General features: G+C 38.5%; 2 protein-coding genes across 2 annotated transcripts; both read left to right on the top strand.

The window, feature by feature from the left end:
* The first annotated feature begins 786 nt into the window (after positions 1–786).
* On the top strand, positions 787–7200 carry LOC105440921. Its single transcript, XM_030993544.1, has 3 exons — positions 787–2312; positions 4606–5141; positions 7085–7200. The coding sequence occupies exons 1-3, from the start codon at positions 819–821 to the stop codon at positions 7164–7166; spliced, it is 2112 nt and encodes a 703-aa protein (XP_030849404.1). The 5' UTR covers positions 787–818; the 3' UTR covers positions 7167–7200.
* A 375-nt stretch (positions 7201–7575) lies between these two features.
* LOC105446499 lies at positions 7576–24590 on the top strand. The gene is made up of 7 exons (XM_030994031.1): positions 7576–7913; positions 12845–12941; positions 19104–19624; positions 21639–21735; positions 23844–24012; positions 24202–24370; positions 24569–24590. The coding sequence occupies exons 1-7, from the start codon at positions 7771–7773 to the stop codon at positions 24588–24590; spliced, it is 1218 nt and encodes a 405-aa protein (XP_030849891.1). The 5' UTR covers positions 7576–7770.
* Positions 24591–27814: the final 3224 nt, after the last annotated feature.

The following is a 27814-nucleotide window of genomic DNA, read 5'->3' as shown; positions in this document are numbered from 1 at the left end:
CGTGAAGCCTTGCGACCAGCACCTCAGACTGGAACAAGCTCTCATTGACGCTAAGCTAGTAATGCTTGCTGATACACATCTCAAGGGGACACTAAGCGATCCAGGTGGGTTTATCAGTGCTAGGTTCCTAACAAGCACTTCCTTCACCCGTTAATTGTTTTAAGAACGTAACATTTAGAGCAATATCCATTTATTCCTTTGGTAGCGAGGCTCCGGGAACTGACGAGGCATTGGCACTAAATTTGAAGATGGTATGACAGGGTAGGCCTAATATTATTTCACCCCGTGCCTCTCTCTCCCTCAATTTTTGTTTGAAAAAGTTCTTTAACAAAAAGGGAAAAAATATACCAAAGATTTTCAATATCCATTTGGAGAGAAAGTTTTCCAGCAAATCTGTACAGTCTAATTAAAGATAGCAGCAGCGTTTAGTGCGCTTCTAAGCCTTTACTTATGGCAAAGAGGCAAATCGTCGGAATTCATGTACATTGTCTTTCAACGATAAAACAACCATCCCCCTAAAACCTGCAAAGGGGTGATATATCATGTGAGCAGGCGCGTACACATAATTTTTTCAAGGGGGGTGGGGGGAGGGGGAAGGGGGATAGGGTTTAGACACATACAAATACCAAATGGGGGGTTTAACCCCCCCCCCCCTCCCTGTGTACGCGCCTTCATGTGAGTATAATAACATATTTGGTGTTAAATATGCTTGTATCATTACAGGTATATACAGAAAGAAGATCTCGGCATCATTAACTGTTCAGCGATGTCGCGAAAAGTTGGAGAAAAAGTACCGACATCAATTGTGCAAAATTCAAATGAGACCGTGGGATCAAAGTGATTATGCTGAGTTCAAAGATATGCACACGGTTGTCACAATGGTGAAGAAGGATGCTCGTGGACAAGACACGAAAAAGAAGGAAATACTCCAGGGTTCTGTTGCTGAAATATTTTCAACGAAAGTAAACGGAGAACTGCCAGCTCGAATCCTCATTTCGGCCCCGGCTGGACGAGGGAAGACCACGGCTGTCGCTAAGATGGCTTATGACTGGGTTCACAGAGAAAAGGGGTCAGCATTAGAACACCTGCCACTTCTGTTTGTTGTGAAATTCCGAAACACAACGCAGCTTACATCGATCGGTGAAGCCATCAAATCCCAGCTTTTGAGTGATGTTGATGATCTCACACCAGAGGGTCTGGAGAGTTTCATTAGAGAGAATCAGGGAATCTGTCACATCATACTAGACGGGCTAGATGAGTATGCCGGTATTTCTTCTTCAAACCGGAGCTTAGGGAGCAACATTGTCAGTGTCATCCGCTGGGAGGAATTTCCAGAGTGTAGAGTCCTTGTAACGACGCGCCCTCACCTAGAGAACTTCTTCAATCAAGCGGAACTTCCGAGGGTATACACTAAAATGTGGATCGAAGGATTCTCGCAAGAGAGCTCACGAGAGTACATCGACAAGTTCTTTGCTTCGACTTCGAATCCTTGTCGTGGACATGGTCTGAAGGTTTACCTTGATGACCAACCACTGATCAATGAACTTGTTAAAACGCCTTTATTTTGTCTCATGGTCTGTCACTTATGGAGCGAAGAGCGTTTGGACACTGAAACTGCAACGCAAACGGAATTATTAGACAGTGTGAATGTCTTTCTGATGCACCATGCCAATGCCCGAGCAAAATCAAAAGACGAAATAACAAAAGAAGAACTAATCAAAATCATTCGTAAGCTGGGTAAGGTTGCTTTAGCTGGTCTAATCGACGACTCTAAAAAACTAGTATTCACGTCCCATGATTTCCGAAGAGTTCCCGCTATCCTTGAGAGGGCATGTGAGCTTGGGATCTTATCTAAGACGACGATTCCAACGAAAATGCTCCCACTAACCCATAATACCACATCCACGACCATTGAGTTTTATCATAAACTCGTTCAGGAACACTCGGCTGGGAAGTACCTTGCTGCTAAAACGAAGAAATATATGTTACGACTGAAGATTTCTAAGTTGGATAGACTGCTGCGAAACATCGAAGCAAACATCGGTGACTATGAGAATCTCATCCGATTCGCTGCTGGCACAGATAACAGCCTTTGCATACGAATAATGGAGACGCTCCTTTCCAACCGCTTTTTGGATGAGAGCGAACGATATCGAATTCTCCTTGACTGTTCATCAGAGACCAAGGGTACTCAACAAAATGTGTCCTCGTTGGTTCAAAGATGTGTGAATGCAGAGAGTATTGTTCTAAAGTCACCGACTGTCTACACCGTCGTTGGGATGCAAAATCTTCCAAAGCAACTTAAACGTCAGGTATTGTTATGTAATGGTAGTACAAGTCTACACCCCCTCAGTAATAATATGTAATATCACTCAGTATGCCCCAATGCAGATAAGACCCACCCTGCGAAATACCAGACCTCCTTCCAAGACATTTGTTTAATAACTTATTCCAGCCAAATAAATCCCAAATTGTATACATCTTTAAAGTGCCCCCAAACCTCCAAAACAAAAGACTTCCTGTCTTTCTCCCAATAACCAAAGCCCCCTTTGTTTGATAAGACCCTTTCCCAGAACAGTGTTAGCTAGATGACTGCGAGAATTGACTTGTGTTTGTCCCTTTGACACAATGTAACCTACCCTCATATTCCTTGAGTCCTCCTGTATAATCATGAGAGGTTCTGGCTTTCTGGGAGGAGTTGAGTTTAAATCATCCATTAGATCAAGACCCTCTTTCTAGCTGGCTCTCTCTCTTCATCTTGTGTTTTACATTATGTGGAAGTTTGTATGATGTGACCGATTTGAGTCTCCAAAGTTTGGAGATAATAAATACTCTTGATAATGACTCAGGAATTACAAGTCTCTCCTTGCTTCTTCATTGTATATGTACCTCTCCTACTGCCAATAACTTAACACACCGATCCCAACACGACATGGTGGAGATCGGTGTCGTAAGCTATTGGAATCTTGAGAGGTACATGAAATAAAGAAATGCTGAGACTTTCTTTGAAGTGTAATATGCAAGAGTATAATTTATTATAACTCTAAAACGATGAGTCACACAGTTCAGATTCCCAAGTATATTTACAATATATAGAGCAGACAAAGTATAGGTACTAGCTTGGTGATGGTCTGAACTCTTCTCCCTCTGTCGTGTTGGGATCGGTGTATTGAGTTATTGGCAGTAGGAGAGGTACATATACAATGAAGAAGCAAGGAGAGACTTGTAATTCCTGAGTCATTATCAAGAGTATTTATTATCTCCAAACTTTCGAGACTCAAATCAGTCACATCATACAAACTTCCACATATGTAAAGCACAAGATGAAGAGAGAGAGAGCCAGCTAGAAAGAGGGTCTTGATCTAATGGTGATCAAAACTGAACTCCTCCTAGAAAGCCAGAACCTCTTATAATTATACAGGAGGACAAAAGGAATATGAGGGTAGGTTACATTGTGTCAAAGGGACAAAGACAAGTCAATTCTGACAGTCATCTAGCTAACACTGTTCTGGGAAAGGGTCTTATCAAACAAAGGGGGCTTTGGTTATTGGGAGAAAGACAGGAAGTCTTTTGTTTTGGAGGTTTGGGGGCACTTTAAAGATGTATACAATTTGGGATTTATTTGGCTGGAATAAGTTATTAAACAAATGTCTTGGAAAGAGGTCTGGTATTTCGCAGGGTGGGTCTTATCTGCATTGGGGCATACTGAGTGATATTACATATTATTACTGAAGGGGTGTAGACTTGTACTACCATTACATAACAGTATGCACCTTTTTCATTTGACAACATGTGTTTGCAATAACAATTTCATAAAGATTGATTGAATTTCCATCCCTCCGCTAAAACTATCAGTCAAAGGGGTAAGATTGTTTTAATAGATTATTGGTTAATTGACGGCATCTTCATGAATAATAATGCAAGATAAAATGATCAAGACGTAAAATTCATTTTTCCATCTTTGCCCAATTACGGCCTTGATCAAGGTACTGCATTCCAGAAACGAAAAAAATAATGCAAACAAATAATGCTAGGCCCTAGGGCCTATTCATATAGGGAAAATGATGACTCAGTCAACAAAAGCAAGTAGCCTATGCAAAACAAAGGATCTCTATATTTAACATGGAAGAAAATACATCTTTAACTTATGATTTTAAAGAAGTAGAGAAGGAAGCTTCCATTACTTTAGCAAATACATTTCTCAAATAAGATCAGGTCGTAGGCTCGATTGCTTTAATGATTACCACCAAAACAAGACATTAGATATTTCAGAATCTGGCCGATTTAATTGAAGATAATCCTCACCATCGCGACCTCTCTCTACGTGCTGCAAGCCGAAGATGACGTGATATTTGGACTTCTACGCCCGGCGAAAAGGCAGGGTGTACTAGTTCATTGATAACGCCATCTTGGGCGGCTCGAAGTAAGTGCAGATAATATTATAGAGATGAAATATAAGAACAGGCCAGATTATGGACTAGAAATGAAATTGATATTTTCATCAACTGTTCTGACTATTTGTGTCTATCTCTCTTTCTCTTCACCGCCCCCCCCCCCCCCGCCCCTCTCTCCTATTATATCTCTCTCTCTGTGTCTGAACACCAGGTTAGGACAGTAAAGTTCGAGGGGTCTACTCTAACTACCGACGTGACGAGTGGACTATGGTCCTGCCTCAAAGACTTTTTGATCTTAGATACTCTCATCATCTCAGACTCATCTCTCAGTTTCCCTCCATCTCCTCCGGAGCTTATATCAGTCACACAGCTATCAGCTGAGAGAGTGACGTCACAAAGCTACGAAGGAGTGCTCTCATCGATACCTGGAGTGAGAGATATCGATGTCTCTATCGATGTTGCAGAGACGAGCAACACTTTTCAGATCACCACCGCATCCAGGTCTATGAATCAGACCAGGGCTATGGATGAACAGTTCTTTGTTCATATCAGACTACACGCCTTGACATCACTTACCGCAGACATGAAGATTGAATCAGGAGAGTCAATTGGAGGGCTTAGTCTTCTATTTGAAGACCAAACCGAAAACCAACATCGGCTGCATGTGTCCGGGGGGAGGGGCAGAGACGAAGAAGCCTTGGTGGACATGTTTGTCAAGACTAAACAACTAACGTACTTGAATTTGGGGTAGGTATAGATCTAGATCTACTACTAGAGGTCTAGATTTAGGTCTATTTTCTACTAGATTTTTCTAGGCCTACTACTAGGCTGAGGTAGATCTAGATCTAGACCTAGATCTTTATTCATGTATGGTGGTGTGACCATAGTTCGCTATCTCAACAAATCGGTAACATTTCGAAAGTCTGATATCACTAGGCCCTAATGGAAAGAGAAACCTAAAATTACAGAGAGACGATTTTTTTTTAAATGGAATTGGAGGTTATTATAGTCTATACTCCAGCTCTAGGCCTAGAGGTCTAGATCTAAATAGACTAGCGACAAAGTGCGAGGGACAAGGGAGCATAGAGGTCTAGATCTAGTGAACGAGAGGGGCGAAGGTGACGGAAGTGACTAGACCCTATAGGCTATCCCCTTTAATACAATTTCACATTTTTTAAAAGTTTTGTTGGATTAAAACATTACATTATTTAGCAAAACTAGATCTAGGCCTATAGGTCTAGATCTAGTAGGTCTAGGCCTATAGCCTATAGGCCTACAAACAAGCAATAAAGCCAAATACTTTTGTCACACTTCACTTTTACATTGCTGGTAATTAGTGTGCAGTCCGAAGGGTTGTTTAGTAGATCTAAAGTTAGAATCTAGGTAGGGTCTAAATTTTAGTAAACTTTAAATTAGGTCTAGACTATAGACTCTAGATTTAAGGACCTTGATTTTGACTTAATAATAGACCTACTACTTTTTAGACAGATGTACACCATTACCCTTACCTTAGAAAGTGAGGCGACAATATTTGTATAACCAGGCTGAAACTGAAAGGGACTCCTTAACCCATTGCTTACTGGAACCTGGTGGTCTCTGCGTTAAGTATATGGGAATTACTGAATTCAGTAGTCAACGGGTTAAAAAATAAAACTTAATAAAAAGAGCGAGCGGAATAGATCTATGCATTTTTTAGCACTGATCTATTTCTATTACTCTTAATCTAGAAAACATACAGTGTAAACTGTGCTTACGTGATACCAACGAAATACAGATTTTTCACAATATTTACTTGTACATTTTGAAGGACATTATGTGAGGGATTGTAGCAAGCGACCGAGCGAGAAGATTTTTGCATTTGTATTAGTCCAAACGCTGCACTCTTGGGCCCTCCAGAGCCTAACAAAGAAAAAGTGTGGCAGTCTTTGACCTTAGTCAGTATTTGCTATACATTTTTGTGTGTGCACTTTTCAAATTTTCCAGTGGGGGGGGGGACGATCCCCTCCCCCTAAACATCGCCACCCCTGGTAGTAACTGATTGTATGATATTTTTCCTTGCAAAATATCCAATTATCTTACATTTGATCGATTGAATTTTTTGATAAATCAGATGTAACCCCGCGTGCACGAAGTAAGGTCTCGTTGTTTTTTATGACTTATTCGTGAGTTGCAGCAGCGCGCGCGCCAATCCGGCACCGAATTTAGATCGCGATATCTCCTGAATCCTTTGATGATAAATGTTGTAGTTGCACCAATTCGTAGTTAAAAACTTTGCCGTCCATTTGCTAATAATTGAAATAAATATATATTTGTGTAGAATATGAGAAATCATGGATCGAATATCACATTTTCTAATATATTTTCAAAAATCTCCGCGAATTTTGGTCACTACAGATCTTTTTGTTAATGGCGCTTTTTAATTTGAAAACGGCATGAACACCAAATAATGTATTTCTGGTATTTTATGGATGTTCTTTTTATTATTGATATCATGATCATGGTTATATTTGTTATTATTATTACCTTTATTATAATATGATTATTATCATTATTGTTATTGTTAGTATTGTTGCTTTCATTTACATCTGTAAAGAGGGGATGTACAATTCACTTGCATTCTTTATTAATGTAATATCGTTTCCCAAGATTTGCTTGAATCACATTCATTCCTTTTCAAATATTTTTTGTAGCAGTGGAGGTGAATCTGGGAACAAAAAGAACATCGTCCAGGTGAGTGACTTTTGCTTTACTGGTGCATGCATTTCGCTTTGAAATATTCAACAAAGGGATATCCTCTGAATTTAACTATAATAATAAGGAGTTGCTATACAGTTGCATTTTTTGTTGTTGAAAGAACTCAATTAATAATCGGAATATGAATTTAATATTTGTACTTTCAGCTTCTCTGACGTGGGATTCTATATGTCCACACGTTTAGTCTCAATATATAGATCAATGTATATAAAAGTGAAAAGGTTTGTCTATTTGTAATTAATTGCAGAATACTAGGCTTCAGATAGAGCAGTGCCAGCTATCTACTGAGATGACAGAAAAGTTGTTGTCCTGCTTCAAATCCTTCACCTCACTGAAGCATCTCACCATCTCAGACTCCTCTCTCAGTTTCCCTTCATCTCCTCCTGAGCTTCCATCCGTCACAGAGCTATTAACCGAGAGAGTGACGTCACAAAGCTATGAAGGTCTGCTCTCATCGCTTCCTGGCTTGAGAGAGATCGATATCACTATCGATGATGCAGAGAGAGACATACCTCAGATAACGGCTGGTCTTCGTCGGACCGGAGGACAGCAGCTCACACACATCGACCTTGCAGCACCGTCATCACTCCCATCAGAGAAGACGAGTGTATCGAGAGAGACGATGAGAGGACTGGGTCGTCTGATCAGAGAACAAACCAAGAACCTACAGTGGCTTTGTCTATCCAGAGTAAAGGGCACTGACGAGGAAGACTTGGTTGAACTTGTGGAGTGTTGCATACATGTTAAGACGATGAATCATCTAATGTGAGTTTATTGTACAAATCTTTAGTCAGTCAATAATATTATATTAAAATTATAATAATCATAATGTTGGTAGCCTCAGAAATAATAATGATAATTAATAACAATACATATAAAATTAACAATCTATAATAATAATACGCTAAGGCTCCGCGGGAGGGCATGACGTCTCCGCGAGCCTTTGTAGTCTATTGTTTTTTAATGAGATCGCCGACCCAAGTTGGTGCAGCTATCTCCTCCTGAACCCTCCCCTCGGGGTCCCGGTGCCCGGTGCCATCGTCCGCGGGAGAGTCTACTCTGTGGAATTGGCTATACTTCGCCCGAGGTCCTCCTCCGTGTCGACGTCCAGGGCGAAAACAGACGCGATATGCATAATGCAGGATATGCGTGACGACAGAGATACCTCATGGATATTCAACATTACATCCGTAGACACACGACCGATGACTATCCGTATAAAATTGTATACACAAAAATCGGTCGTAAAAAAAACTCGAACCATATTCCATACCTTACCTGGCTTACCATGTCGCACGCAAGTACGCCAAAACACGTACATTTTCGCAGTTGCGAGATCGAGACGGAGCGTAGGGCTCGAGTTTTTGGCGGTCGATTTTGTTTCGGTAGAAGCTGAATCTAGACCATGAACCACTAAACATCGCGAAACTGCAATCAATTTCCTTCACGAATTCACGATTGCTGCAATATTATAAAGTTTCCATAAATAGAGGTATGAAATTAAAGCCTATTTTGTGATGTTCTCGCCATGTTTACGTAATTTTGATAATCATTTCTTCAAAGTAAAGAAAATCAGACAAAATCACCGTAACTGACAGTGCATTGCCACTGTGTAGTGTGTGTGAGATGAGCTGAGTTGCAGTTGAAAGTGTGTGAGTTGAATTCGAGTCGAAGAGATTTGACACTTTGAAATTGTTATCTGTTGGTTTGCATCATTATTGCCGCGATTTCAATATAGTTTCGTGAATAGATTTACGAAACCTGAGCTTAGAATTAGTAAAAGTATTACTAGACTCTAATGTCTACGTTTTTAAAAGACTGTTTGATTTTCCTGTGAAAATTTTACTTTGAAAAATGATTATCGAAATTCATGGTCAGAAATAATCACAATCTAGGGTCTATTATGTTACAGTTCTTGCATCAAATCAATGCATGCAAACTTAGTTATTGAACTAGAAAAATGTTTTTTTTTTTTAAATAGGCAATTATGAAGTAGGAAGCCTGAAACCTAATAGCCTACTAAACAAATCTCAACAAAGTGTAGGCCTATTCTTATATGAATTAATGAAAAAGTAGCCCCAGAAAAAAGAGCCCCAGAAAATTTCCCTAAAATTTGAAATGGAGCCCCCGAAATGAAAAACTTAATTTTTTGCCTGCGCACCCCCTCTAGAATCCCGCTGATTTCCGCGGGTCCTGAGTTGAGTGTATATATAATATAGGCGTGGGGTCCACGGGTTTCAAGGGGCCATAAACCCCCAAAAGCTCGGGGGTTACGTTTTTCAAAGTTGGGGGGGGGGGGGAAGAGAGATCAGATCGCAGCGAGTTGAGTGTATATATAATATAGGCGTGGGGTCCACGGGTTTCAAGGGGCCATAAACCCCCAAAAGCTCGGGGGTTTTAGGCGTATAGGGTCAGATGAGCATATTTTTAATACTTTATTTGTGACACTTGCGGGTCACTAATTGGCGTGGGGTCAATACGTAGAGTTGCGTAGTGTTGCGTAACAACTACGCTGGCCTACGTTACTATATGCTGAGGGACGGAAAGGGGTACGCAAGATGAACGAAAACAATTCAACCTGTTTAATTTTTTTCGCCAGCCTACGCATAACCTACGCAGGGACTATTTCCCCATTAATACGCAGCCTAATTTCTGCGTAGTCGGTACGCCACACTACGGAACTCTACGCAGTTCCAGTGGCTTAAAGAATAACTACCGGTACAGTTGGATCGTTTTTTTTATTTTTATATAAGGCCAAATTAAAAAAAAAACATGTTTAGCTTCCTGTTTTTTCGAAAAATGGGAAGGAGGAGGCCCTTTTTTTTCCTTTTTTTTTTCTTTCAAAATGGCCGCTCCGTACATTTTTCCTGACATTCAGGCTATTTTTCAAGATGGCGGCCGACAATTTTTTTTTCTTTTTTTAAATCAGAAATACATTTTAGCAGTGCTTTTCATGTTTTTTTCTTTCAAAAAAAAATAAATAAATAAAAAAAAAAAAAAAAAAAATAGGAGGCGGCCCCCAAAAAGGAAGCAGGCGGGGACGCTGTTTTTTTTTCTTTCAAAAAAAAAAAAAAAAAAAAAAAAAAAAAACTTTTCAAAAAATTTCAAAAAAAAAAATAGGAGGCGGCCCCCAAAAAGGAAGCGGGCGGGGACGCTTAACATGTATATTTCTTAATGGCCTAAATGGCAAATAAAGTTCTTGGTGGTTTTAATTTAGACAGTCTCTATATATCTATTTACACCCCCCGCCCCCCTCTAGGATCCCGCGGATTTCCGCGGGTCCTGCTAGTAATAGTTATAATACCTGCAATAATCATTGATGATAACCTAACTTTAATGCTAACAGTATCAAACATCTTGAACTTCAGATGGTGTTTTTGCTTTAGTTTACAATGGGCAATATTATTGACGCATAGCCTCTATTAAACTAAAGGCGCTTAATTTGTATTTTTGTTGTGAATTTATTTTAAATGTACCTGTTTTATTGGATGTTTACTATCGGATTTAATAACTTCGTTCATGGTTTCAAGAATAGATTGGGAGTCTGTCAGCTGGAAAGTAGCAAATTCGCCAACCTCTTCATGACATCGTATACATGAAGATGACATGAATTCCTGAAAGCTAGCAAGGGCAAAAAATGCCATTATATTTAGTACAAACATGTATGTGTATCATTTTCACGAACAAAATTGGCTGGAAATATACCAAAACAAATTCTTAACGATCATCTTGCTGTCTTGCATGTGTTCAGCTGGTTTATTTTGTTTCTGTTCATCACAAGGCCCTACTCTTTGTTCTGATCTATTTAAATGACCTACTAAATTCCTCCATAAATTATTGCTTGCAGCTGAATTGACCCCTCTTTTCCAATTGGAAAATCTTGTCTTGATTTAGTAGAAATAACTGAGAATATCACATTTAATAAGTGGTGTGATGCCAATAATATAATTGTCAACATTAAGACAAAATTAATGTATTAGTATGAAGCCAAAACGTCTGTTAATGTCGAAGGTCAGTCTATATGAACGATTATATTTTTGAAAGAAGTGCATGTTTCCTCGTGCGTTGGGATTCGTATTCATATGCATTTCACTTCGGTCGATCATGTCAACTCTGCGTGTATTGTACCCCGCATAGAAATAGAAAATCTGTACGGAGTGCGATATTTTGTTCTGATCAGGCTACTTATGTTACTACATCATTCATTTATTAAAACATACATGTCTATATCACATGGTCTTTGAGTGTATGAACGAACATTTTGTTACAAGCATAAATCTTGTGTTATGCAAACACATAACGAATTAGAAAGGAAAATGGGCATCTGTCAAAGTAAAATGATCACTTATCAGATCTCAAAATGGGTATTTCTCATACCTAGAAATCGGCACTCATTACGGATGATAAGGGGCACTTCGTAGAAAGGAAAGGGACACGTGCCATAGTATATAACAGGGACACCTTTATATCGCACTAGAAAGTGGCATTTATTACTAAGGAAAATGGGTATTTCGTCAAAGCAAAAGGGTCAACTATCAGATTAGAATAGGGATACTTATCACAGGTGATAAGAGCATTTATGCGAACGGGAACGGGGCACTTATAAGAAAGAAAACTGGGGAATTGTCTGTATAAAAAGTGAACAAGAAAGGGCACTTACAAAAAATAAGGGGGGCTCTTTTAAGGTACTCGAAGAAAAGGGACACCGGCTGGAGTGCCTCCTCTGTTGCCTGTTTAAAAAAAACAATTTAAACAACCAATGCAAAGCGTTGCATCCCCTCGCCAGGTACAATGGCCTATATACGTCAGAGCAAGTTACCTCCATTATACAATACTATATTTACTGCAGCTTTTTCTCATGTACATAATTATCCCTTTTTGCATATTTAATGAGGTGTGACCTTTGGCCTTTGACGTACATATGTAAACAAATCTTTGAATGAACGAATGTTACTTACCACTAGTAGAACTGGAGGTTACTTGTAGATGCCGAAAAGCAGGAGTAGTCTACTAGTGGAAACAGTGTAGGTTGACTGGACAAATAAAACTCGACACTTCTACTAAAGTAGGGTAGCTCAGCTAAAGTGTTCGAAAATGCAGTAATGTCCCCATGCAATTATGTACACAAATGCTATCAGAAATCCTAATTAACTAGATGACTTGAACTAACGAAAGGAGAATAACTAACACGTAAGTTGCTCGTAAGTTTCCGTGACAACTCGTCACAAATCGTGGAACTTTGCCTTAATACATCGCGATAACTCGTAACAACTCTTAAATCGATCGTATTGTAGACCTACATAGTGGCCAAATCTCAAGGATCCGTGAAAGATCCGTGAATTTGTGCGACCTGTAAGGACTCGTAAGAAAAATCCGTGTATGTGAAGGGGGTGTATATATATATATTATACCTCGTGGTTGCAGAAGAATAGGGCACGCATGGAACCGAAGACCGAATTCGGTCTCGTGCGCGGCCTATTTATGTTGCCACCTATTTCTTCATACTTCATACCGTTAACCCAAATAATGCCAGGTCATTTTTTTTCGTGTTGATTTTATACATTCTAGCTGCACACAAATAATATTCAGGTGATGACTTCAACCGTACATGCACTCATCTACAAATGGGTGCAATTAACATCTTCTTTTCATTCCTCTTTTTTATACGCAATTTACACTTCATTTATATGTTGCAGGCTTCTTGGCTGTGGGACAAACTCAGACGATAGACTAAGCCTTCACATCACTGGTCTTAACAAGTCAGAGAAGTCACTCAGGGTGATTGCCTTGCATGTAAGTTACCTACTAATTATCATGCCACAGGGCTAATCCCCAGTGTGCCAAGCCCCAAATCCCCCCGTGCCAGGTTGTTTTGGAGATAATCTGATTAACGCGATGGTTCTATGAATTGCGAGTGCAAAACACACAGCACAGTCCAATGAGCATGAACAATAACTGCTATTACGAAAGCGCCCTTGCACGCACATGGCACTCAATAGGTAGCTCTCTCGCATGTACGAAGCATCATAGCGATAGCGTGCATGCAGCCTTATGGCTGGCTATGAGCTAAGTATATCGATTTTTACATGAATGCAAGGGTTCTAGGACAATTAGCCCCTGGACAATCACCCACCTCCCTTCCCCTGGCAAATTACCAACGGGACAATCACCCCACCCTGAAAATTACCCCCTTGGACAATCACACCCCTCCCACTCAGAGGACAATGCCCACCTGAAAATTACCCTTTTGGACAATCACCCCCCCCCCCCTCCCCAGGCCAATTACCCCCCCCCCCCCGAAAAAATGAATAAACCGAATTATTATCAGGATGAACTTCCTATTTAATAAACAGGGGGTAATTTTCCGGGGGAGGAATTGTCCTCAGGGGTTGCTGTCCTTTGTTGCCTTGCGGGGGGGGGGGGGGGGGGGGGTAATTGTCCTAGAGGGTAATTTTCTGGGGGTACTTGTCCTTGGAGGGTAATTTTCTGGTGGTGGTTGTTCTTGGGGGTAATTATCCTTTTACGGAATTCAAGTATATCATTAGACAGTGTAACATACATTTATTTAAATGTATATTTTTTTTTTAATTTTTTTTTTTATTTATTTATTTCCACATGTGGGGTGGATTGCCCTTTCAACTTAAGTTGATTTTCAAAGGGGTCCACACACATTTAAAAACGGTTACAAATCATATCAACAAACAAGCAAAGAAATAAACAATTAGATACATGAAATATACAAAAAAATAAGCAAATAAACAATTACATTAATTAAATACATGAGATATACAACAACAACAACAAAAAAAAAACAAAAAAAAATCAGTATTGGTACATTTGGGTAAAAATATGTTTCCAGTCAAGGGAGATAATGTACTTCTTAAATTGTTGAGCTGTGAGTGTGTATACAGATGATGATTTCCCGATTACATTCCATAATTTGGATCCCCTATATCTTAAACATCTTTTTCCATAATTTGTTTTTATGCGAGGTATGGAAAAATGCACATCACCAACCCTGAGACTGTAATTAAATGTCTGAGTTATAAATTGCATATAAATGTAACTAGGCAACTCTTTTTTGACAACTTTAAACATTAGATGAGCAAGGTGTTTACAAAATCGAACATCTAATTTATCGAAATTAAGTGAATCATAGATCAATTGGCTAGAATACATATAACCAACACGTAGTACAACACGGAGTGACCTATTTTGTAATAACTGTAATGTCTGCATGTTAGTCTTGCCAGTGTTACACCATACAAGAGAACAATAGTCAAAATAGCTTTGTATGTTACTTCTATAAAATAATAAAGCCACATCCTTTGAAATAAATGGCCTTATCCGTTTCAACAGATAAAGGTTATTCAGTGTTTTCTTTTTAACGTATCCGATGTGTGCATTCCAGTTAAGATGTTCATCAAGTATAACACCTAAGTATTTACAAGTTTGAACCCTTTTTATTTGGCTACCACCGATCATAACTCTAAAAGGTACATTATCATTCAATACTTTCAGTTTTCTACTAGTGCCCATTAATAAAAGTTCACATTTTTCAAGATTCAATATCAGTTTATTGGATTGTAACCATCTATATAATTGCCCTAAATCTTCATTAAGACTTTGTTGAATTTCACCAGGTTTTTTTGAGGAATAATAGATGCATGTATCATCTGCATACAATGAAATTTTACATTTATTTATTACAAGTGAAAGGTCATTAATATATAAGGAGAAAAGTACCGGCCCCAATAACGAGCCTTGTGGAACTCCAGTAGTAATATATTTGTAATTGGAGTGAGCACCATTTATATTCGTAGACTGTTTCCTTTCACTCAAATAACTTTCAAACCAACAGACTGTCTGTTCATCAAGACCATGGGCACTCAGCTTATCAATAAGTGTTTTATGGTGGATGGTATCAAATGCTTTCCGTAAATCTATCATTACGGCACCAACAATTGCACCGTTATCAATGGCATTCATCCATTCTTCAGATACATTCAACAATGCCGTCTGGGTAGAGTGTTTAGCTCTGAAACCAGACTGTGTTTGACATAACAAGTCATTTGTATCAAGATAGTAGTATAACTGATCATAAATAATCTTTTCCATGACCTTAGCAAGTACAGAAATAATAGAAATTGGTCTATAATTATTGGTACTCATTTTATCACCCTGCTTGAACACAGGTGTCACCCTAGCAATTTTCCATTTTGATGGTACAATCCCCTCAATGATTGATCTATTGATGATGTGTGTTAATGGTTTAACGATACTTGTGGCAATACTTTTCAGCAATTTAGCCGGTATCTGATCCGGTCCCGTTGCCTTATTTGGTGAGAGGGATTGCAGAACTTTCAAAACATGACTTTCTTCAATTGCCTTCAGAGAGAAAGTACACCCAGCGGAGTAGACGATTCGAGGAACATCATCGGACTCTGATTCGTTATTTATACTATCATGCAAATCTTTACCAATGTTAACGAAATAATCATTGAAGTGATTTGCAATATCATCATTCTTATCATATTCCTTTCCGTCAATCACTAACTTAGGTACATGACCATCACGTGATTTACTTGGTGCAAGGTATCGAAGAGACTTCCAAATTTCTTTAGTGTTTTTATTACTAGATTCAATCTTTTGGGAAATGAAGTCATGCTTGGCTTTTCTGATCATATATGTTACATTATTTCTTAGTCTTTTATATTTACCCCATTCATCACCATTCCTTGTATTTCTAGCTTTGATTTTCTGGTTATTTCTTTCTTTAATCTTTTGTAGGATATTTTGTGTCATCCACGGTGAGTCTTTATTCTTCACCCTTTTTTCACGTAATGGTGCATGCTTATTTATAACATTAACCAATTTAGTTATTAGGATGTCACAAGCTTGGTCGGGATTTAGTTCGCTGTGAACTGCATCCCAGTTTATATCTTGAACATCTTCCTTGAAATGTGTTTCATCAAACCTCTTGAAATTTCTGCCAACATGATATTTATGATATGCATTATGTGGTCGATCATTTCCAAATTCACAGAAAATTAAGTAATGGTCACTAATGGTTATTTCAAGAACACCCGAATGCCTTATCTTTAATGGAGTATTAGTAAGAATCAGATCTACAGCAGTGGAAGTAGTTTGAGTAACTCGAGTTGGTGCAGCAATTAATTGACTATAATTATATAATTCAGAGATGTCTGTCAGCCTATTAGTTTGCCAAGACTTAGGTAGGGGTAACACATCACAATTTAGGTCTCCCATAATAATGCATTCTTTATTTAAGTCATCTATAGCTTGCAGGATATTTGCAAACATATCAAAACATTCAGCCTTTGCATTTGGCGGTCTGTACCAATCAATCACATAAAATGATTTGTACCTTCCAAATTTAACTTCAAGAGTAATAATTTCAAGATAATTGTCAGGCACAATATCATCTATCTGTGTATATGTGATGCCATGCTTTATATAAGCTGCCACACCACCTCCTGATCTATTGCGATCCCTTCTTATGATGTCATATCCAGTAATTTGAATCTCACCGTTACTAATGTATTCGCTCAAATGAGTTTCGCTCAAGGTAAGTATAGCAAAGTTACATTCTTTTAGCATACATTTTATTTCGTCTAGATGCTTGGTTAGAGATGTGCAGTTTAAGTGTGCAATTTTGAGTCCCTTTAGTGATTGAATACTTATTATTTGATCCTTTAAGTTAACATTGCTCATGGAATATACATTAAAAAGCTAAGATTAAAAACTGTATTCCCTCTGAGTTTTAGAGATACTTGAGATCATCCAGACTCTTGATTAATTTCTTGATGGTATTGCCACCTGTAGCTTTCATGAGAGCTATTATTCGACCGTCAGAGCTCCATGCAGCAACAACTTTGTTGTGATTCCTAGTTTTGAGAAGGATCTCTTGGTTTGTCCTAGTAAGATCCTCTTCGATTCCCATTTTCGATTGCTTGAGCTTGCGGCGTTGTGAGATGACGGCTCGCCTGGCGCGGTAAGAGGCGAACTTCACAATTATTGGACGATGGCGTGTTTTGGTCTCCTTACCGGATAGTGTGGTTGCTTCCCTTTGTGGTCCCACCGGTCCATTGAGCTGCTCCGGTTCGTTAGGCTGTTCCGGTTTCCGTGGTCCGACTCTGTGTGAGCGGTCAATATCTCCGATCTTCAGTGACACACCTAGCTTTTTTGTTGCTAGCTCACAGACAATCTCGTCCGTATTTTCTCCTTTTTTCTCGGACACACCAAAGATTCTCAAACAATTTCGTCTGGAGTACTGCTCCTGATCATTAGTAACATTCTTAAGTGCCTTTATTATGTTGGCTTGCTCTTCAACATGTTTGGAGAGTTGGACAACCTCAGCTTTTTTAATCTTCATGTGTATAGCGTGTTTGTAAAAATATAATGGCATCCTGTTTATTGTTATATTATATTGGATGTAGGTGCTGCATGTACATGTTAACTACAAGATTATAAAATTATGCTTCCGATGACCCTACATTTACAAAAGCTTGAAAATAGAATTGAAATTAACATTAACACAAACCGTGAATGACCGGTATGTTTAGAGCCATTCACCAACCCACCGGTCCGTCATATCATGCAATAAAGAGACAGGTTGACGGTTTAAATGAAAATCAGCCATTCGCAGATCAGATTCACATGTATGCAAAACAAAGTGATTGATTTATTGGCACAGACCATATATATATATTATCTGTACCGTTTTATTTAAAGCAGGCTTACCTCTTTAGTTAACAAACTGCTATCGCTTAGCGCCCTGCACAATAAAAACAACGTATATATGGACTTGATAAGTACATATTGAACTCATAATTGCATAACAAACAAAGATAAAGACAAGAGAGGTTAATAACGTAAGAAAGACATAAAATTGTAAAGTGTAACTCATTTTCAGCATATATAGTATGATCAAAACATACATTTGAAAACTTATCTAATTGTCCAAATACTAATTACAGCCGTTGAAAGCAAAATGAGGCAATATACTGGATAATATTAAATGGAGATAGATTGAGTGAGAGCAAATAAAGCTAGTAAAGGATAGGGCAAGAGGGGAGGAGAGAAAAAGAGGAACTTAGAGGGGGAAGGAGAACAATGGAGTACGTGGTATTACATGAAACATGAGTCGGCTAAAAAAAAATCCCCTTAGAAAAGTGTACATGTACGCTACAGAATACACGGCAAAAATGGGAGAGAGGTAGAAAAGGGAAAGGAGGAGAAGGAGGATGGAAGTGAGAAGGAGAGAGACAGAGACAGAGGCAGAGACAGACAGACAGAGAAAGACAGAGAGAGAGAGAGAGAGAGAGAGAAAGTGTGAGAGAGAGAGAGAGAGAGATCATATATTCGTGGACATGTATTGATATAGTAATCATTTACGTTGCAATGTTTCCAGATAATTAAGTGGGAGCCACCACTTAATTCCTCTTAAATTTTAATTCACATTGTGGCACTAATGGATTTCCATACGTAACAATGGAATCACTTAAATGCCGAGCACAGATTACTCCCATCACTCAAATGTTTTAAAGCAACTGTTGTATGGTTGAAGGACAAAGTACGCCCGAGAACAACCACCCCCCTGAAAATTACCCCCTGTGTTTATTATGTTTGTAAGGATCGAGATCTGGCATAAGGATTCAAAGGGGTGAATGGATTAGGAAAACATTGACGAAATTATAAAAAGACGACCCGTTTCTTGAAGAGAGAGAGAGGGAGGGGGGGGGGGCAGTGATATTTTTGTTGACATGTACAGCAATATTTTAAGAGAATATAAATAATAAAAATGTTTCTGTTTTTGCTTCTGAATTATAATGTCAACTTCATAAAGCACGGTGCCTTCCCTTAAATTCTACCCATTTCCAATATTTGTTGTTTATTATATGGCTAACATATCCAATTACTTTCTAATTCCAGGATAATGGTCAACTCCTCGTAGAGAAATGCCAGCTATCTACCGAGATGACTGCCAGATTATGGTCCTGTCTCAGATCATTCACCTCACTGAACCATCTCAGCATTTCAGAATCCTCTCTCAGTTTCCCTCCATTTCTTCGTGAGCTTCCATCCGTCACAAAGCTATCAGCTGAGAGTGTGACGTCACAAAACTATGAAGGTCTGCTCTCATCGCTTCCTGGCTTCAGAGATATCGATATCACTACCGATGATCCAGAGAGAGACATACCTCAGATCACGGCTTGTCTTCGTCGGACCGGAAGACAGCAGCTCACACACATCGACCTTAGAGCACCGTCATCACTCCCATCAGAGAAGAACAGCGTATCGAGAGAGACGATCAGTGGACTGGGTCTTCTGATCAGAGAACAAACCAAGAACCTACAGTGGCTTTGTCTATCCAGAGTGAAGGTCACGGACGAGGGAGACTTGGTTGATCTCGTCGAGTGTTGCAAACATGTGAAGATGATGAATCATCTAATGTGAGTTTATCGTACACATCTTTAGTCAGTGAATAATATTAATACAAATAATAATAATAATGTTGGAAGCCCCCCAAAAAATAAAATAAAAATAAAATAAAATAATAATAATAACATAAAAATGACTATTGATATTAACAATGATGATATAATTAACATTAATAGTTATAATACCTATAATAATCATTGATGAAAACCTCATTTTTAATGCTAAAAGTATCAAACATCTTGAACTCCAGATGGTGTTTTTCGCTTTAGTTTACAATGACACATTGCCTCTAACTAAAGGCGCTTAATTTGTACTTTTGTTGTGAATTTATTTTAAATATACCTGTTTTATTGGATGTTTACTATTGGATTTAATAACTTCGTTCATGGTTTCAAGAATAGCTTGAGAGTCTGTCAGCTGGAAAGTAGCAAATTCGCCAACCTTTTCATGACATCGTATACATGATAACATGAAGATGACATGAATTTCTGAAAGCTAGCAAGGGCTTTGAATGCCATTATATTTAGTACAAACATGTATGTGTATCATTTTCACGAACAAAATTGGCTGGAAATATACCAAAACAAATTCTTAACGATCATCTTGATGTCTTGCATGTGTTCAGCTGGTTTATTATGTTTCTGTTCATCACAATGCCCTACTCTTTGTACTGATCTATTTAAATGACCTACTAAATTCCTCCATAAATTATTGTTTGCAGCTGAATTGACCACTCTTTTCGAATTGGAAAATCTTGTCTTGATTTAGTAGAAATAACTGAGAATATCACATTTAATCACTGGTGTGATGCCAATAATATAATTGTCAACATTAAGAAAAAATAAATGTATTAGTATGAAGCCAAAACGCATGTCTGTTACTGTCGAAGGTCAGTCTGTATGAACGATCATATTTTTGAAAGAAGTGCATGTTTCCTCGTGCGTTGGGATTCGTATTCATATGCATTTCACTTCGGTCGATCATGTCAACTCTGCGTGTATTGTACCCCGCATAGAAATAGAAAATCTGTACGAAGTGCGTCATTTTGTTCTGGTCAGGCTACTTATACTACATCATTCAGAAGGGGGGGGGTGGGGGGTTGTCAACCCCCTCTTTTCTTTTTTAGTGTGGATTTTGGAGAAACACCCCTTATTTTATTTTATTTTTTTGTTTAATTAAACAACAAAATATGCTAATTGGTGACCTTACCGCCCCCCCCCCCCCTAACGGAACGAAATGTCAACCGGTCAAATTTTCAAATTTCGGGACGCAAAACAAAAAAAATTATGCTAATGGGTGACCCAAAAAAGGGTGACTTTACCACCCCCCCTCCCCTTCCTAACATAACGAAACGTAAACCGGTCAGATGTTAAAATTCCGGGGGGAAAAATTCCTCTTACCCCCCCCCCTTCCCCAATAGTTACAGGGGCACTTATCGCACTTAAAAAGTGGAATTTATTACTAACGAAAATTGGTCGTTCATCAAAGCAAAAGGGTCAACTTTCACATTAGAATAGGAATATTTATCAGAGGGATAAGAGCATATATGAGAAGGGGAAAGGGGCACTTATTACAAATTTAAGGAGGCTCTTTTGAGGTACTCGAAGAAAAGGGGCACCATGCCCCCCCCCCTCCTTCCGGCTGGAGTGCCGCCTCTATGCGTGTTTAAATATAATTTTAAGAAGCATATTAATTATAAGAGTGACACGTCGTGGTAGAGTTGTCGACGCACCCGTATGTGCTTGCAGAAGAATAGGGCACGCATGGAACCGAAGACTGAATTCGGTCCCGTGCTCGCCCTATTTATGTTGTCACTTATTTCTTCATACTTCATACCGTTAACCCAAAGAATGCCAGGTCATTTTTTTTCGTGTTGATTTTATACATTCTAGCTGTACACAAATAATATTCAGGTGATCGGTACACTTTAACCGTACATGCACTCATCTACATATGGGTGCAATTAACATCTTCGTTCAATTCCTCTGTTTTATACGCAATTTACATTTCATTTATATGTTGCAGGCTTCTTGGCTGTGGGACAAAGTCAGACGGTAGACTAAGACATCACATCACTGGTCTTAACAAGTCAGAGAAGTCACTCAGGGTGATTGCCTTGCATGTCAGTTACCTACTAAGTATATCGATTGCTACATGAATACAAGGGTTCTAGGACAATTACCCCCTGGACAATCACCCACCTCCCTCCCCCTGGCAAATTACCAACGGGACAATTACCCCACCATGAAAATAATCCCCTTGGACAATCACACCCCTCCCACTCAGAGGACAATTCCCACCTGAAAATTACCCTTTTGGACAAAGCTCCCCCTCCCCCAGGACAATTACCCCCCCCCCCCCACCCCCCCCCCCCCCAAAAAAAAAAACCGAAATATTATCAGAATGAACTTCCCATTTAATGAACAGGGGGTAAATTTTCCGGGGGGGGGGGAATTGTCCTCAGGGGTGGTTGTGCTTTGTTGTCCTCGGAGGGGGGGGGGGGGGTTAATTTTCCTAGAGAGTAATTTTCAGGGGGTAATTGTCCTCGGGGGGGGGGGGTTGGAGGGTAATTTTCCGGGGGTGGCTGCCCTTGGGGGTAATTGTCCTGTTACGGAATTCAAGTATATCATTAGACAGTGTAACATAAATGTATTTAAATGTATATCATGTGTATAGCGTGTTTGTAAAAATATAGTGGCATCCTGTTTATTGTTATATTATATTGGATGTAGGTGCTGCATGTACATGTTAACTACAAGATTATAAGATTATGCTTCCGATGACCCTACACATTTACAAAAGCTTGAAAATAAAATTGAAATTAACATTAACACAAACCGTGAATGACCGGTATGTTTGGAGCCATTCACCAACCCACCGGTCCGTCATATCATGAAATAAAGAGACAGGTTGACTGTCTAAATGAAAATCAGTCATTCGCAGATCAGATTCACACGTATGCAAAACAAAGGGATTGATTTATTGGCCATATATATGTATATTATCTGTACCGTTTTATTTTAAGCAGGCTTACCTCTTCAGTTTACAAACTGCTATCCCTGAGCGCCCTGCACAATAAAAACAACGTATATACAATATCTATGGACTTGATAAGTACATATTGAACTCATAATTGCATAACAAACAAAGATCAGGAAAATAATGTTTAATAACATAAGAAAGACATAATATAAATATAAAATTGTAAAGTGTTACTAATTTTCAGCATATATAGTATGATCGAAACATACAGTTGATAAATTATCTAATACTGTCCAAATACTTATTACAGCCGTTGAAAGCAAAATGAGGTAATATACTGGAGAATGTTAAATGGAGATAGATTGAATGAGAGCAAATAAAGCTGGTAAAGATAGAGCGAGAGGGGAGGAGAGAAAAAGAGAGGAAGAGGAGAAGGAAGAACAATGGAGTACCAGGGTATTACAGGAAACATGAGTCAGCAAACATTGTTCCCCCTAGAAAAGTGTACATGTACGCTACAGAATACACAGGGAAAATGGGAGAGAGGTAGAAAAGGGAGAGGAGGAGAAGGAGGATGGAAGTGAGAAGGAGAGAGAGACAGACATAGGCGGAGACAGACAGACAGAGAAAGAAAGAGAAAGACAGAGAGAGAGAGAGTAAGAGAAGGAGAGAGAGAGAGAGAGATCACATATTCCTGGACATGTATTGATATAGTAATCATTTTAATACTTTGCAATGTCGCCACTTAATTCCTCTTAAATTTTAATTCACATGGTGGTACTAATGGATTTCCGTTCGTAACAATGGAATCCCTTAAATGCCGAGCACATATTTCTCCCATCACTCAAATGTTTTAAAGCAACTGTTGTTTGGGTGTAGGACAAAGTACGCCCGAGAACAACCACCCTCCTGAAAATTACCCCCTGTGTTTAGTATGTATGTAAGGATCGAAATCTAACATAAGGATTCAAAGGGGTGAATGGATTAGGAAAACATTGGAGAAATTATAAAAAGACGACCCGTTTCTTGAAGAGAGAGAGAGAGAGGGAGGGGGGGGGGGCAATGACATTTTTCTTGACAGGTACAGCAATATTTTAAGAGAATATAAATAATACAAATGTTTTTGTTTTTGCTTCTGAATTATAATGTCAACTTCATAAAGCACGGTGCCTTCACTTCAATTCTTCCCATTTCCAATATTTGTTGTTTATTATATGGCTAACATATCAAATTACTTTCTTATTCCAGGATAATGGTCAACTCCTCTTAGAGAAATGCCAGCTATCTACCGAGATGACTGCCAGATTATTGTCCTGTCTCAGATCCTACACCTCACTGAACCATCTCAGCATTTCAGACTCCTCTCTCAGTTTCCCTCCATCTCCTCCTGAGCTTCCATCCGTCACAAAGATATCAGGTAGGAGAGTGACGTCACAAAGCTATGAAGGTCTGCTCTCATCGCTTCCTGGCTTGAGAGATATCGGTATCACTATCGATGATGCAGAGAGAGACATACCTCAGATCACGGCTGGTCTTCGTCGGACCGGAAGACAGCAGCTCACACACATCGAGCTTAGCGCACAGCTATGGCCCCCACTCCCATCAGAGAAGCAGAGTGTATCGAGAGAGACGATGAGAGGACTGGGTCTTCTGATCAGAGAAAAAACCAAGAACCTACAGTGGCTGCGTCTGAACGATGTGAAGTGCACAGACGAGGAAGACTTGGTTTACCTCATTGAGTGCTGCAGACATGTGAAGACGATGTCAGAGCTGATGTATGTTCTTGTTCAATTTTGTATAAAATAGATTACAATCCTACTAGACGATCCTGTTTAGTTAGTTTGCAGTGAGAAAGCAAAATGATACGAATGCGTCAAGGGGTGCAAAGGTTAAAACGTGGGCGTAACCTCCAAGTTAGGATGGGTTTTGTTTTACTATTGCTCTCAATTGTTATTTCAGAATTTTCATTGTAGGTTCAACAGTCGCAATGCATAGATTGAATTTGAATACCTGTATTGAAAATCCAAAATTTTGATATACAGTTGCATGTATTATTATAAACCGTCGGAAGGTAAAATAATATAGATCTAGATCTAAGTTCATTTTGACTTTACAAAAAATCATATCCTGATAAAATTAATTATCATTATCATAAATTGTCATTCTTATTCTTCTTCTTATTATTATTATTGTTGTTGTTATTTTGCCACTACTATCATCATTATCATAATTTATTATTATTGCGTTTACTACTGTTAATATCATCATCATGTTATTATTGTCACTAGACTATCTTATTAATTATCATCAGTATCAATATTTCGGGTTGCAAGTACGTGTTTTATTTTTGGGCAGAATGGCGGCGAATCAGCGAATACCGGCAGCGAATTCAAAGGTGTTGCGCTCTAGCTGCAACGAACCGTAAAAGGCAAACTGTCCTTTTTAAAATTATTCTACATTGTTTTTCTGATTCATCGTCCAAAGAACTTCAAGTTCCATGAGGTGGCATGTATGCCTCAGCCCCTCCCTCCCTCCCTCTCCAGGCCATCGTCAGCTCTTACTCTTCGACTCAGAATTTGTGAATTTTCGAAGCTTAAGCAATGCCAAGCTGGGAAATTACAATTTTTCTCCTTTTCTCCCCCTGGAGGGTGTTTCATCAATTAAAATTAATTTCGATTTTAAAAATCAATTTTTAAGGCAGAATCACTTTTGGCTTAAAACTGATGCTCGTGAGCCGTTTCATCGAATCAGACTTAGACTAAAATTGATTTAGATAAATTGTAGGTTAAATGTAAATGGGCTCTGTAATCAAGGCTAGTCGATTCCGGGTCAATCAACTACAACATTGCGTCGCTAAACTACTGCAAGAGAGGTCCTCGAAAAGTAAGTAAATTATGTTCTGTTGATACGACAAATTTTATTTTGGTAGAAGGAAAGTATTACTCTCATTTGTAACCGAACGATATTTGAAATAAATATCAACTAAAAGCATTCCCCAACTGAGCTAAACTTAAGTTAATTCTTCGAATTGCACCGGTTCATGCATTTCCGTCCCCTTCATATAGCCTACATTCATGCATGTTTAACTGTAGCATAGCCTACTTGTAAACGATGTTGAATATTTGGTTTAATAGGACATGTAAGAAATATAGTTTATTTTTGCATTTGATAACAAAACAAGTCTACCACGGCTTTTGGAATCATCGTGTTGTATGGTTTCGTCGATAAGTTTAGTGCTTAAAATTTAGATTTAGGCTTAGATCTAGATTCCGAATCTAGGCCTAGATTCTAGATCCAGGCTAGACTACTTTGTTTTTTTGCCGGTAGGCAGTGCGGTAGCCATTGTTTTGTGTTAATAATAACAATCAACGAGATCATTGCTTTAACTTCAACATTTTATGCAAGAAAATACGACTCTACAGTGTCAGACCGAAGACCAGGTTAGATCTTGATCAAGATCTTGATGTATCATTTAGTCTACATGATACCAGGTCTAGGGTAGATGTAGTCTAGACCTAGTCTTCACACTGCACCCTTTGTGCAGGACTAACTTAGATAAGTTAGGAGTTAGAGTTAGTCCCTGAGTCATAGATGTAGTTGACTACTTGTATTTTTGTGACATCTAAATTAACAGGAGTTAGATCTAGTCTACGTCTAACAGTAAAAAGTTAGATTTAAGACTAGATGCAGAATGTTATGTAGGTCTAGTATTAGTGGACTCATGTATCAAGCTCTCCTATTTTGTTTTTCTTTCAGAGTCAGAGATGGAGTGGACCTGGACATCTGAGTCATATCCAAGAAATAGACCTCTAGTCTAAGAATAAGACTTCTCTCTCACCGTGTCTTCAACGTCTTGGACTGCATAATGTAATCCAGTTCAAGTGTACTGCAGATCCTACCGTGCTAAGTGGCCTTTTGATGTGATTTTCTTAGCAAAGTTTGAACACCGACATTAAAATAAGGGTGAGGTTTTTTTTCTTCTTCTTCTAGACCTACATAGATATGAATTACTGAGTTTATATTCTTGATATTCATTTATGATAAAGGGTTAAGATACCGGATATTGGATTTTACAATGACAAACTGAAAATTCTGTATTCTTAATTTAAGAGGAAACCAACCATGACAGGTCAAAAACATAGATTAACTACTAGATCAGTCAGATTTTGATCAAAATTGTACTTAGCATAGGGCAGCAATTGAAGTATAGAGATGTGATTGAACAAACTCTAATAATCATATGTATGATGTAAGCTTCAACCTGTTTGTTATATACCAGGAAAGGTCTCTTTCCCTTTTATTCACCAGAGGGTAATTTTTTATCAAATCTCCATACAATAGGGTTTGGTTCAAGTTCAGTGTATCCAAGATTAAGATTAGACTGTTGTAGAGTCAGATTACAAAATTAATGAAAGCTCATGTTCAAGATCAACACATTTAAGATCAAGATTTTATTTGGGATCAAAATCAAAATCAAGAGGAGTCCAAAATGTGTGTAATAAAAAAATAGCTTCCACGTCTTATGGCAGCTGGAATTTCATACCTAAGGTCTTGTCCATTTCTTCAAGTTGAAAAGGTAAGCGGTATCAGTTCACATAATTGATCTTATTAGTATGTTTTGTGCCTGTCATCATTGCCATGCCCCTACATCAATCAATAATTTGTTTTTTGTTTAAGTAAGTACAGTTCTCATAGTCCTTGTTAGAGGTCTAATTTCGATCTTACCCAATTTATTGTATAAAACATTCACAAATGATTATGGATTTTTTTTTCTTCTTTCCAAAACCTAAACCTAAATTAATTGTTATCTTTTCTTACTAAAACTGATTTCGTATCGATATTTGTCAAGAATATTCATTACCCTTCTACTTTATTTGTATTCCAATCAAGGAAATTGACATGACCAGAAATATAAACAAAGTTGTAGATAGATTGAAAAAGTCCTCTAGTATTTATTAATTGTGTTATTATATAACTTTCAATTCCAAATTCTAGACTGCAGAGCCTGAATCCCCTGCAACATTATGCTTCATATGGAACAGCAGCCAGCGTACAGATACAAGCTCCCTTTTCCAGCTCTAAGCAAGAGGGACCACAATGCTAAACAGATCGTGGACTGGTCGCTTTCTCATTTAACTACGACTTCCAGTGAAACAGATTTTTAGATTAACTCAGAAGAAGATATTAAAAGTGCTTCAGTCTGTTTACTTAAATTTGCC

The sequence above is a fragment of the Strongylocentrotus purpuratus genome, unplaced genomic scaffold, assembly GCF_000002235.5.
Source record: "Strongylocentrotus purpuratus isolate Spur 01 unplaced genomic scaffold, Spur_5.0 spur5_scaffold_20, whole genome shotgun sequence".
In the NCBI taxonomy this organism is placed as follows: domain Eukaryota; kingdom Metazoa; phylum Echinodermata; class Echinoidea; order Camarodonta; family Strongylocentrotidae; genus Strongylocentrotus; species Strongylocentrotus purpuratus.
The sequence above is the reverse complement of the archived record's forward strand: the minus strand, read 5'-3'. Positions and strand labels throughout refer to the sequence as shown.

What these genes read in the sequence shown, in the direction of transcription:
- LOC105440921 (XM_030993544.1), top strand. Translation starts at nt 819, where the DNA reads ATGAGACCGTGGGATCAAAGTGATTATGCTGAGTTCAAAGATATGCAC. An exon ending in CAAAGCAACTTAAACGTCAG is followed by an intron (nt 2,313 to 4,605) that starts GTATTGTTATGT and finishes TCTGAACACCAG; the next exon opens with GTTAGGACAGTAAAGTTCGA. An exon ending in CTAACGTACTTGAATTTGGG is followed by an intron (nt 5,142 to 7,084) that starts GTAGGTATAGAT and finishes TATTTTTTGTAG; the next exon opens with CAGTGGAGGTGAATCTGGGA.
- LOC105446499 (XM_030994031.1), top strand. Translation starts at nt 7,771, where the DNA reads ATGAGAGGACTGGGTCGTCTGATCAGAGAACAAACCAAGAACCTACAG. An exon ending in AAGACGATGAATCATCTAAT is followed by an intron (nt 7,914 to 12,844) that starts GTGAGTTTATTG and finishes TATATGTTGCAG; the next exon opens with GCTTCTTGGCTGTGGGACAA. An exon ending in TCAGGGTGATTGCCTTGCAT is followed by an intron (nt 21,736 to 23,843) that starts GTCAGTTACCTA and finishes TTCTTATTCCAG; the next exon opens with GATAATGGTCAACTCCTCTT.